Source organism: Rhinatrema bivittatum, chromosome 2, assembly GCF_901001135.1.
Source record: "Rhinatrema bivittatum chromosome 2, aRhiBiv1.1, whole genome shotgun sequence".
Classification (NCBI taxonomy): domain Eukaryota; kingdom Metazoa; phylum Chordata; class Amphibia; order Gymnophiona; family Rhinatrematidae; genus Rhinatrema; species Rhinatrema bivittatum.
The window spans coordinates 297,905,979-297,919,079 of record NC_042616.1 but is presented as its reverse complement, the minus strand read 5'-3'; the positions used below and the strand labels follow the sequence as shown (position 1 = coordinate 297,919,079).

General features: G+C 44.4%; 1 protein-coding gene across 6 annotated transcripts in view; it reads right to left on the bottom strand.

Moving 5' to 3' along the window:
- The window catches only part of MYRIP (myosin VIIA and Rab interacting protein), a 627,821-nt gene that overhangs the window by 222,777 nt on the left and 391,943 nt on the right, over window positions 1–13,101 (bottom strand). For all 6 annotated transcript variants that reach the window (XM_029589668.1, XM_029589670.1, XM_029589666.1 and 3 more), the window contains exon 5: window positions 10,397–10,477. In XM_029589668.1, coding sequence (XP_029445528.1) covers window positions 10,397–10,477 — 81 coding nt within the window. The remainder of the gene's footprint in view (window positions 1–10,396; window positions 10,478–13,101) is intronic.

The following is a 13,101-nucleotide window of genomic DNA, read 5'->3' as shown; positions in this document are numbered from 1 at the left end:
CCTACTTGTTATTTGGTTATTTATTTATTATTTGGTTATTTATTATTTAGTTAGACCCTAAGTTCCATGTAAACCGGTTTGATATGAATCCTTTTCATGAAGGTCGGTATAGAAAAATGTTAAATAAATAAATAAATAAATAAGATACAGCCTTAGAGATATTCAAGAAACAGTTATCAAACAGTTGCACAATAATCCAGGAAAATTATTCCAGTCACTCAAATTGCTCTTACCATACTCCTCACTCCTATTGTTGTAGAAATGGGTATTCACACTTCTCTTCAGTATTCAGTCCTATACTATGAAACAGCCACCCATCCCCCATCAAGCAGGGTACATCAACTGCCTCTCAATGCTCAACTTCAGTGTCTGTGACATTATGTGCTCACTCGTGAGTGATAGGCTACCACCTTTCCTGCATCCCAGGCAGGAATCCAAGGATTTCCCCAGCAACCCTGGTGTACTGCTCTTAGTGCTTCTACTTCCATTGGTCTTCCACCGGCTGTGTGGCCAAATACTTCTTCTGTTCCTCTTCTGAGATCCAGGCTGGTCATTTGGATGTTTCCTCATGAGAGGAAAACACCTCTTAAGCCTTGTACATGTCCCTTTGAGGGGGAAAGCACCTGCAAGGCCTTCTCCTGAAGGAGGAATCCTCGGGCTCACCAGCCTCACTGACAACTCTCTTCAGTCTCCTAATCCATCTCGGGGTCTCCTCTTGCCAAACTCTGAAACAGTATTATACAGTCTCATAAACACTCCCCCTAGAGCAGTGGTTCTGAACCTTTTTTCTGTCGGGACACACCTGACAGATGGTTCTCACATGCGTGACACACTGAACACATGACCATCATAGGGCTAAATGTAAAAGTACAGTTTGCATCCACAGGAACCCCCCTGACCCACAATTATGGATGTAAAGCAGAATTATGACATTCCCTGTACAACTCACAAAAAAGATATTCTGATTCTAGTGTCATCTCAGTAACAGCAACTCAAACTCCTACTACCAGGCTCTATAGCCCTACTTATGAAAAGACAGCAATTTATCACCAATGCATGTCCTCTTGAGAAAACACAACAAATAAGGCTGATACAAACGCTTACATGCTAGTAATATACTTAACTTCGGTCACATACACAGAACCGACCTAACATACTCCCAGGATCTGCAGTAATGCACATAAACTAATCTGCACACAGTTACACCTGTATTATGGAATGCACTCAAACAGTAACAACCCTGCCTATGAAAAGGAAACACTACAAATATTAAATCAGGCCCAAAACACCAATACACCTCCTATTAGGAAAACAGAACTAGCCAAGCAGCTATAGATCCCAACGCAGAAATAATTGTATAACTATACTAATAAGCAGAATAAATGTTTCACAACAATTATGAACAGAATATTCAACAATTAAAAACTCATAAAAATTATTTAAAATTCTCCAAACACCAATAAAATATTTCAAAACAGCAGACACATCACATAATATTCAGTAATTAAAATGGCAGTCAATCAAGAAAAATAAACTTAAAAAGCCACCTTTACTAACCCCAACAGCTGCTCTCCTACTCCTCTTCCATGCAGGCCAGTAGCACACACCAGAAGCAGTAGTGGCTGAAGCTCTGTACTCATGGTCCTCTTCCTTAGTGCCCTCGACCAGTCTCTCTGTCTCTCACACACACACATACCAGTTGCACCCCCATGACCAGTTTCTGTCTCTCATACACCAATCATCTCCTGACCAGTCTTTCTCTTACACACACCAGTCACCTTCCCGAACAGTCTCTCTCTTTCATGCACACACACACACAAACACAGGCTTCCCACTTCCATGTTCTGTCTTACATATACAGGCTTCTCACTCCCATGCTGTGTCTCACACACACCCAGATTTCTCACGCCAATGATAGCTCTCTCCACAAGCACAGGCTTCTCATTCCCATAATCACTTTCTCTCTCACACACACACACTCCAGACAATTCCCTGACCAGTCACTTCCATTGTCTCTGCTATATACACACACATCACCTCTCTGACCAGTTTCTCTCAATTACACACATGCTCTCTCTCACACTTTACATATGATCTCAATCAAATGCTCTCACACACAGGCTTTCAATCACAATTACACATGCACACTCTCAATCACACATACATGATCTCACTTACAGACAGGCTGGCTGGCTGTCTCTCTCTCACTCACTTCCTGCCCCCCCCCCCCCCCCCCCCGAGCACAAATGGTAGCTGTAGCAGCCTCCTCCTCTAGCCCCCACAGGCCAAGAAAGAAGAATCCCATCGGCCACGGGAGGCTAATTCTGCTGTCTCCTTTACCGATTGCCGGCTGCTTCTGATTTTGCTCCGGGCCCACGCTACTGCTCTGGGCCGATGCTACCGCCGCTACTTTTCCATGCAGCATGGCTCTTTCTTCTTCCCACGCACCCCACTGCACATCACTTCCTGTTCAGGCCAGGGGGGCAGGTGCGGGAAGAAGAAAAGGCCCAGCTGCAGTTGCCAGCCTCCACTGGCAACTGCTTGAACGTGCTGATAGCCCGGGCGGCAACGGCAGCAGTGGAAGATTATCCATCTCTCGCTTGGTGAAGGAAGAGGAGGGAAGAGCAGCAGGAGACCAGTAGCAGGTGACACACCTGCCATGCTTGGTGACACACCGGTTGAGAATCACTGCCCTAGAGGATCTTCTTCTTGCTAATTCTCTTAAAGCAACCACAGCCATTAGAACCCAATAATAACTCCATCTAGAAACTTGACCATTAAATAACATAGAGCAGATTCCATAAACCATTCCCAATGTGATCTAGTGGAAGTTCACTGGAATTACACACATAATAATTTCCAATTTCCCCAAAACGAAATCTTGGGTATCCCCTTTCATAACACATTCCAGGGCCACACTCCAAGATGTGAACTCAATTTAAGGGCCTCTTTCAAAGTGATTGGGAAGTTTTTTCCAAAATCGTTGCAATTAATTTTTGTCAAAAGGAGTTTTTCACATAATTTTTTTCAGGCTTTTTAAGAAAATACAATTTATAGAAAACCAAAACATTTGTAGTTTATCCAACATTCAAAGAAAGAGCTCTTGAAGCATTATTATACCCTGTGAATGATGCTAATGTATGGGGAGATGATATCACTGCTTATATGACATCTCTTACGTCTCTAAAAGACTTCTGTGTTTGACGAAAAGAGTAGGGTTTTGATATTGCAAAATCCAGAAACAGAACCACTTGTTTTAGTTTCTGATAGAGGAATTGTGGGTTGTTCAGCGTACTTAGTTTTGTTTTTGAGTGAAAGAACTGCCAAGAAAAATTGAGCTGGTCCGTAAATCCAACCTAGAGCAACACGGCAATCACAAGTACCAGGAGGCATCATCACTGAAAGCACAAAATCCCTTACCTTGAATTACAGGTAATTTACAAATCTTTTCATAATTTCCAACAGACAGAAGGCAGAATAACGCTCCAAAAAAGAAATGGAAATTCACCAAATTTGGCATGCAAGAAGGAAACATGAATAACTTGGACGAGTTTGAAAATCAGAAAATTCAGATAAGCATTTTTGGAGAGCTTAGCCTCCAAAAAACCATCCTCATTGCTTTTTATTAGAAACTGTTCAAAGTTGTTTTGTTAGAATGCTGACTCGTGCTCCATTCCAAACTGCCCTCCTACCCTTCCGGACCTTTGTCATAAAGCAGCACAGACAGAGACAGGGAAAATAAATGACAATGCTTCTCAATTCACCACCCTCACACCCTCGTACACACACACACACAACCATACCCCACAAGTCCGCTTACAGAAGCAATCCTGCCACACATTATCCCTCCCTCACACAAACCTACCAAACACACATATCATCCCCCAACACACCTACAAACACCCAATCTGCCTACACATTCACACACACTCATATCTCTGAGTGCACCCCCATGCCCACAATCCCCCTACACACATCCAACTTATATACAACCTCCACACATTCACACACATACAACACCCACCTACAAACACTGACAAAAACACTTCCTCACAACCACATCTGCTTCCTAAAAACATACAGCCGTTCCCCCACATAAACAATTCCCACCACTCCCATACACACATGGGCAGTGGAACGCTTTTTGATTGGGGGGGGGGGGGGGGCAAGCTCTGAACTAGCTCCAACCCCAACTCTGCCCCAATCTCCATCCATTTATAATAGTAAAACCATCTTAATAAACAGAATAAATATTTCAGAACAGCCAACAAATAGAACATCCAATAATTAATTAAAATTGACCTAACTTTTAATATTTCCCCCCAAAAAACAATAAAATATTTCAAAACAGGAGACACATCAAATTTACCCAAAAATTAAAACTAGTAAAGATGAAAAAAAGAGTAAAAAAACTACCACTCTCCATACCTGGAATCTTTTGATGTCCAGTCACTCTGAGAATGTTGTGGAATAGAGGGAGGGTAGCCACACAAACTTTATCCTTTCTTTCTCTCACACTTACACATTTTTATTCTATCAGACATTCCCTACATGCAGGCACTCACACACTCAGACAGGCAGGCATTCTCTCATACACACACATATGCAGGTAGACAGGAAGGCACTCTCTTATGCACACATGCAGGCAGGCACTCTCACACACCCAGGCAGGCAAGAAGGCACTCTCTCACACACATGCAGGCAGGCAATGTCTCTCACACACACATACACGCACACACATACTCAGACAGGCAGGCATTCTCTTATACCCACACACGTGCAGGTAGGCAGGATGGCACTCTCTTATGCACACATGCAGGCAGGCAAGAAGGCACTCTCTCACACACATGCAGGCAGGCAATGTCTCTCACACACACATACACGCACACACACACACACACACACACATACTCAGACAGGCAGGCATTCTCTTATACCCACACACGTGCAGGTAGGCAGGATGGCACTCTCTTATGCACACATGCAGGCAGGCACTCTCACACACCCAGGCAGGCAAGAAGGCACTCTCTCACACACATGCAGGCAGGCAATGTCTCTCACACACACATACACACACATACTCAGACAGGCAGGCATTCTCTTATACACACACACGTGCAGGTAGGCAGGATGGCACTCTCTTATGCACACATGCAGGCAGGCACTCTCACACACCCAGGCAGGCAAGAAGGCACTCTCTCACACACATGCAGGCAGGCAATGTCTCTCACACACACATACACACACACACACACACACATACTCAGACAGGCAGGCATTCTCTTATACACACACACGTGCAGGTAGACAGGAAGGCACTCTCTTATGCACACATGCAGGCAGGCACTCTCACACACCCAGGCAGGCAAGAAGGCACTCTCTCACACACATGCAGGCAGGCAATGTCTCTCACACACACATACACGCACACACATACTCAGACAGGCAGGCATTCTCTTATACCCACACACGTGCAGGTAGGCAGGATGGCACTCTCTTATGCACACATGCAGGCAGGCAAGAAGGCACTCTCTCACACACATGCAGGCAGGCAATGTCTCTCACACACACATACACGCACACACACACACACACACACACATACTCAGACAGGCAGGCATTCTCTTATACCCACACACGTGCAGGTAGGCAGGATGGCACTCTCTTATGCACACATGCAGGCAGGCACTCTCACACACCCAGGCAGGCAAGAAGGCACTCTCTCACACACATGCAGGCAGGCAATGTCTCTCACACACACATACACACACATACTCAGACAGGCAGGCATTCTCTTATACACACACACGTGCAGGTAGGCAGGATGGCACTCTCTTATGCACACATGCAGGCAGGCACTCTCACACACCCAGGCAGGCAAGAAGGCACTCTCTCACACACATGCAGGCAGGCAATGTCTCTCACACACACATACACACACACACACACACATACTCAGACAGGCAGGCATTCTCTTATACACACACACGTGCAGGTAGGCAGGAAGGCACTCTCTTATGCACACATGCAGGCAGGCACTCTCACACACCCAGGCAGGCAAGAAGGCACTCTCTCACACACATGCAGGCAGGCAATGTCTCTCACACACACATACACACACACAGGCAGGCACTGTCTCACATACACATACACACAGGCAGGCACTGTCTCAAACACATACACATGCAGGCAGGAAGTCACTCTTACACATACACACAAGCTTATACATACACACAGGCAGGCAGGCACACACATGCAGGTAGGCAATCTCTCTCTCGCATACACATACACATGGGCAGGCACATACACACATACAGGCAGGCACTCTCTTATACACATATACAGTTAGGCACTGTCTCACATACACAAACACAAAAGCAGACAATGTCTCTCTCACACAAACACACACACGCAGGAAGGCAGGAAGTCACTCTTACACACAGGCAGGAAAACACACGCAGGCCGGCACTCTCTCACTAAGGATGTGCATTCATTTTAACTGAATTTGCAAAACACAATGAATAAGGGTCCATTTGTTTCATTCAGGGGTCCCAAAATAAATTGAGGGCCCCCTCCAAATAAAAAAAAAATCATATTTGTTTAATTTGGTTAAAACCTCTGGTTGGGCCTATGCCTAAGTCCAAAACTGAGGTCTCGCCTAGGGCACAGGCCAGGCCAAAAGCAGGGGCCAAGACATAGGCCCAAGTGTGAGGCAGAGGTATCAACCTAGGCCTAGGCTTAGACCCAAAGCCGGGGCCTTGCCTAGGCATAGGCCAAGACCAAAAGCAAGGGTCATGGCCTAGACAACAGCATGATGCCAGGTTCTCAGCCTAGCCTGGGCCAATGCCAAGACTTGAGAAAGTCTCTTTTAATTTAATCATTAACTATCCTCCAACCTCCATTTTTTATTCAAACAAATCTTTTACAATTTCAAGTTTGGCACCAACATTTGTCCATTACTTATAACTTGTGACTTATTTTTCCTTTTTTCTTTTTTTAAAAATTATATTTTCACGTGTGTGCACACCTCTTAATGAAATGCCTTCCTCAGGAAATCTTTTTCTTCTTTTGTTTAAAACGCTGTCTTGCAACTGAGATTGCTGTATCTCCTTAGACGGTGCTCACAAGGAGCCTCCACCCGACGCTGACAGACGGCTCTCTTCCATTAAACGCTTCCTGTTTCCTTTAAAAAGGACCCATAGGATACCAGTACTACCAATCAGAGGGCTCTATACTAAAGACATCCAATCCAGTTGTTTGTTAAGTCCAGAGGGCTGCTCGGTACGTAATTTAAAAATCCATGCTTGTTCCCAGTGATTTAGTAATGTTAAACTAACTCTCTTATCTTCAAAGCTGTCAATCACTGTCCACCTTAGTTGTTCGAATGTGTGGTTTTTTTCCACACAGTGTTGGACTATTGGAGCTGTTATTGTGACAGTGTTCAGTCTTGATCGATGTTCCATGATACAGGCTTTTATAGCTCTGCTGGTCCGTCCCACATAAATCTTTAAACAGGGGCATACAATCGCATATATGACTGATGTGGGGGTACAACCTTTACATTATTTTCAGTGCAGCAGGCAGAGTTATGCGTCATAGTTTCTCCAGCCAGCCGCTGTCAATAGAGTGAAAAAAAGTGGCGGTCTTATAACCACTTCAATAGTTTGTTTCTGCTGATGAATATTTCTTTACTATGGAACTGAGGCATACGAGATATTCATGCTTTTCTGTGCCAATTTAAGTGGCTCTTAAGCCCCTGAGGCAGCTCGTTGAGCGAAACTCGGCCAGAGTCGGGCAAGATTCAATAAAGTCCTAATTTACCGATCCAACTCCTTGTGTTTATTGCTATCAGCCATCTTGGATCGGCTACCGGTTTGTTTCTTGGGTAGTTAATGATTAAATTAAAGGAGGCAACATGGAGAGTGCCTAATAAAATCTATGAAACTACCACCCATGCTCACAATAATTTTATATGTTGGTAAAAAGTTTAAGTAAGGCAACAACATTTGTTTGAAAGGCATATGGTTCAGGTAGTATTGTGAGAGATATTAAGTTTAACCTGGATGAATTATCTCTATAATATAAAGACTTCAGAAAGGGCAGGGCCTCCCAAAAACGTTTTCCGCAATTACCTGATCCATCAGGTATCCGTAGCTTCAGCCAGATCTGATCTTGATGTCTGGGCATCAATCCAGGCCCAGATATGATGCCAGTGCCCGACGCGGTGGCTGGGTCCCAATGCCTACACCTCAGCCCAGGCCAGGGCCAGGACCGGAGACAGGGTCATGATGCTGGGACCTTGGCCTGGACCTAGGTCTGATGACGGAGCCCAGCCAGGAGGCAGGGTCCCAATGCCTAGGCCACAGGCTAGGCCAAGGCTCAGGCCCAGGGTCCCAATGCCTAGGCCACAGGCTAGGCCAAGGCTCTGCAGCCTAGCCCGGAGGCCGGGCCCTGACTCTGGGGACAGGAGGCCAGGTCCTGGTGTCTGGTCATCAGTCTAACCCAGGACCCATGCCCAGGCCCAAGCCTACAGCCCAGTTTAGAGGACTCGTTCCAACACTGGTGCCTTAGCCCAGGTCCCAGACCCAACACTGGGAACCAGCTCAGAGGCTGGGTCCTGATGCTTGGGGTCAGGTCCAGGCACAGAACTCCTCTCAATGTATCTTCTTTCTTCTTTGTTCTTGAACTGACACCATCCGCTGGGGTCATGCCAGAGTTAATGAACTCTGGTGCATCCTTCCCAGTGCACAGCACCATACATCAAAATGGCACCCTTCGCTGGGGAGGATGCACAAGAGTTAACTCCAGCGCAACCCCAGTGGATGGTATTGTTTCAAGAACAAATAAGAAGATGCGTCAAGAAGAGATCCGATGGTTGGGCCTGACCCCCCGAGATGGGCTGCAGCGTCAGGCCTGGGTCCTGCATCAGAACCTGAAATCCAGGCCATCTCTACCTCTGACATATGCAGGCAGGCACAAAGGTTCACTCTCAGACACACACATTGCAGGCACACACAAACATACAGGCAGGCAGGCAGTGTCTCATGCACACAAACACACACCCGCACACACACACCCACACAAACGTAGGCATTCTCACACACACACACATGCAGGAAAGCACTCTCAGAACCTCATTTTCAGCTGCAGTGGAACCGGGCTTATTTTTGGAGGATTGCAATCTTGCCACATGGGCTGCTTCCTTCTTCTCAGCTTTTGGTGCCTGATGATATCATTCAGGCGCTAGTAGCCGAGAAGGAGGAAGTGGTCTGAGGCACTGCAAGGCCATGATCCTCCAGAGGCAGGAAAGGTGAGATGATTGTGGTGGCAGTGAAAAGGCCATAATGTGCCATCCCACCTGCCACCAATGAGGTTTTTGGCGGAAATGTTTTTTTTTTTTTTTTGGGGGGGGGGCATGGCCCTTGCGGCCTCTCCTCCCGTTCTGTTGCCGATGCAAACACATACACAACCTTTCCACAAACTCCTTTCACCCTCTCAACTCCTACCTACCTAAGAACACAAACAAACCCTCTCTCATCCATCCCCGCGGATAGCTTCCCACACACATCCACACTAAACATAGCCCTATACCCCCCTCCCACATTCACACCCTCATAACCCAAAACACACACTTCCACCACCCACACTCACTCAATCCATGAACACACAAAGACATCCCTCCCCAACAATCCCACATATACCCCACCCACAGTCACCATTGTCCCCGAACACCCCCCACCACCAACCTCCTCACAGCTATACATTACACCTATTCTAAAAATCAATGTTGGCAATAATTCCCAAAACCATGCCTCTGCAATCTTTTCTTACTTGTTTATTTTAAGAATAAATAGCTGCAGGACAAGAACAAATGACTTCCCGCATCTATTAGTGAAGCGCTGCAATCAGAACAGTGATGATGACGACAACAACTGGGGGTTCTGAAGGCTAATTTTAATGACAATCGGAATCCTTCTGATTCTGGCACTAGTGAGCTTCAGAATACTGAAGATTTTACATATCATGGGAACTGAACTCATAAAGGTTTCGGGTGGTCACAGAACATTCAGTCAAGTGAAGTATTTCCTAGTGGTATTCCCTGCAGGTGGCAACTAAGTTTCATGTAGAAGACACATGCCAGAGACCGAGGATGTGAGAGTTCATGATAGTTTAAAAAATATACTGAACTACAAGTAAAATAATCCATGTGAAGAAGAGAGATAGTCTGGAATTTCTCATGTGAACCGTAGAATAACCTCTGACAACTCACTAAAGAATTTAGCTAAAAGAATTATTGGTCCTTGTGACTATCTGATTCACATAGAAAAGTGCTTCACTGTGACCCTCATGTAGTACTCAACCCTGTTTCAATCCAGTCAGTATTATGTGGTATTACCTTCTGTTTGCCTGTAGAAAGTAGAGTCACTTCCACATAGGCTTCCGTCATTCTCTATGCTTTCGCCAATAAAACTTCCTTCTAATCAGAGAATACAACAAAGCAAACTATTATTAGTATTACTAAAGTGAAACTAAAGGGTTTTGATATGTGCTCTGATGCACAGGCTAAGTGTGTGCTTTTTTTTGTCATCTAGGAAATGCACTAGAATCCCTGGAGTCACTGTACTTACAAATAGCCTTTTCGGCAAACCCCCTAAAAATGTTGCATTTAAAATTATAAGCTGACTTCTTCATTGTTTTTTTTCCCTCCAATTGTCTTGGAAACAAGTCACATACCATAGTAGCCTGAGCCCCCTCCCCTCCCCAGATATTAAAATGAAAGGCCCAGCTCCAGACCCCCTTGTACCCCTAAATCCCCTCCCCCCCAATCCACCCAGAACCACCTAAACCCTCAAGGCTCAGCCAAGAGGGCGGGGCAGTCTTACCGGGCTCCTGGTCACGTGTAGCATTGCTTTGACAACAATATTGGTAACATATTGTGTGTACACTACCAGCGTTGCTATCAGAGCAATATTGAGTACAGACAGAAGTGTGGTACGGCTCTACTAACTTCTGGCTCAAACATGGAGATTTGGGTGGATCAGGAGGAACTGCGCTTTTATTTTAATCGTCCTTTGAACAGCCCATCATTTTGTTCTTCTCTAAGCTTTACTTTTTACTTGTTCCTCTGTGAGCCCTCTCCCCAGTACCTGTTCATTGTATTTTCCACTCTTTAGTTATGATGTAAACCGATATGATGTCCCTACTAATATCGGTATAAAAAATTCTTCAAATAAATAAATAAATAAATAAATAATATGGCCTGTGACGTCTTTGAATTATTCAGGAAGTTTGTGGAGGGGATTGGGCCTCATGCCTCAGCATTATGTTAATTTTTTTTTTGTGGGGGGGGGAGAAATCAGGTGTCCTTGTGAGATGTACGAACAGCACAGTACACCTTGGTGAAGATTTGATGTCATTTGGAGTGAGGAAAGTCTCACAATGATGACATTTCTACTCTCTCACCCTAGTTTGATGGACTCTATAAAAGGGTACCATCAAGCTAGGGCAAGATAAGATAGTACAAAATTTTTTCTTTGTGAGATTTTCCTCACTCCGAATGACATCAAATCTTCACCAAGATCTACGGTGCTGTTCGTAAGTCTCCCTCTGCATGAAAAACTGGCCTCTAAATCCTAAACCTCCACCTTCCCAAAATTTGCATTTGCGCCATGCACTATTGTTATTATTGCACGCGTTATGGCGTTAACGCCATAACGCATTTTGATGAATGACCCTGTTAGAAGGAAAAATAGCGATATTCAAACTTACTCGGTTAAGTTAATTGGATAAGTTAGACCTGCTCAATAGCAGGTCTAAAGTTAGCCAGATAATATTTAATTGGCTAACTAGCAATTTTTTTGGGAATATTCAGCAGTATAGTTGTCCATGCTGCTGCATAGCCGGATAAGCTTTATCTGACTAACTTACTTAACCGGTTATGTCTGAATATCTACCCCATATGTTTAACATAGCTGATAAGGTTTAAAATTATCCAGGTCAAGGTACTTGAATAAATTTAGACCTGCTCTGGACCATGACCAGACTTAACCATGTAAACTTACTTCCATTTCCTAAATGTGCAGGTTGTATATAATAATAACTTGAAAATTCTGAATGTAGTAGCTAGGTTCGATGAGTCCTGCTATGAAGTCTGCTACACCCTGTGTCACATCTCAACCTTCCAGCTAGTTGAAGTGGCTAAAATCAGACACAGACGGCTGCTAGCTGTGTACACCATATTGCTTACATTCCAAAAGAATTTTATTGTGCTAGGACTACATGCCTTAAACAGCATGTTGGCCCCTATGTCCCTTACCATAAGGGACACACAGTTATTCTTGTAAGTTTGTCAGTATTGTTTGGTGCCATGGGACACAGACAAACCTAAGTCTCATATCTGTAAGCTGAACTCCTTACTGTAACTACTATTGACTTGTATATCTGCTGGTTTCTCATTTATTTATCAATTCATTTAAGTATTTATTTAATTGAACATCTTTTATTCTACAATTTCTAAGAAAATCCATTCAGTGTGTCATGAAATATGGGAACCAGCATCTTAGGGCTTCAGCAGAACGAAGAAATAATGAGGCACACATTTCCATTTGCTCTGCCATGAAGTGGGCATCTGAATTCTTAAAACGCTGGATAAATCTGGAGGTGTGTGAAAGTTGCAGAGACTGTGCTAGCCTGCTGTGTTTTACATCATTTAACTCTTAGCTATAACATTACAGATAACAAATAGCAGAATTGTGAGGTAGACACAATGGTCCCCTGCTTAAGTGTTGAAAAGGACAGTAAGTGGAAATGAGGCCCTGTCACAAGTTATTGCAGATTACTCTTCCTGTAAGTATAACTGATATGTATTACTACTGCTAATACGATTTAACACTTTTATAGTGCCACTAAGTATATGCAGCACTGTACAGGCACACACAAGAGACTGTTCCAGCTCCATAGAGTTTACAATCTGGTTGAGACACACGGATAAGACAAGTTTTTAATAATCACGAAGATGGCAATATTCAAAGGCCTTTCCATGGGTAAAAATGCCTTTTACCCACAGAAGTGGGGTCTTTGGATATTACCAAACCTGTCAGC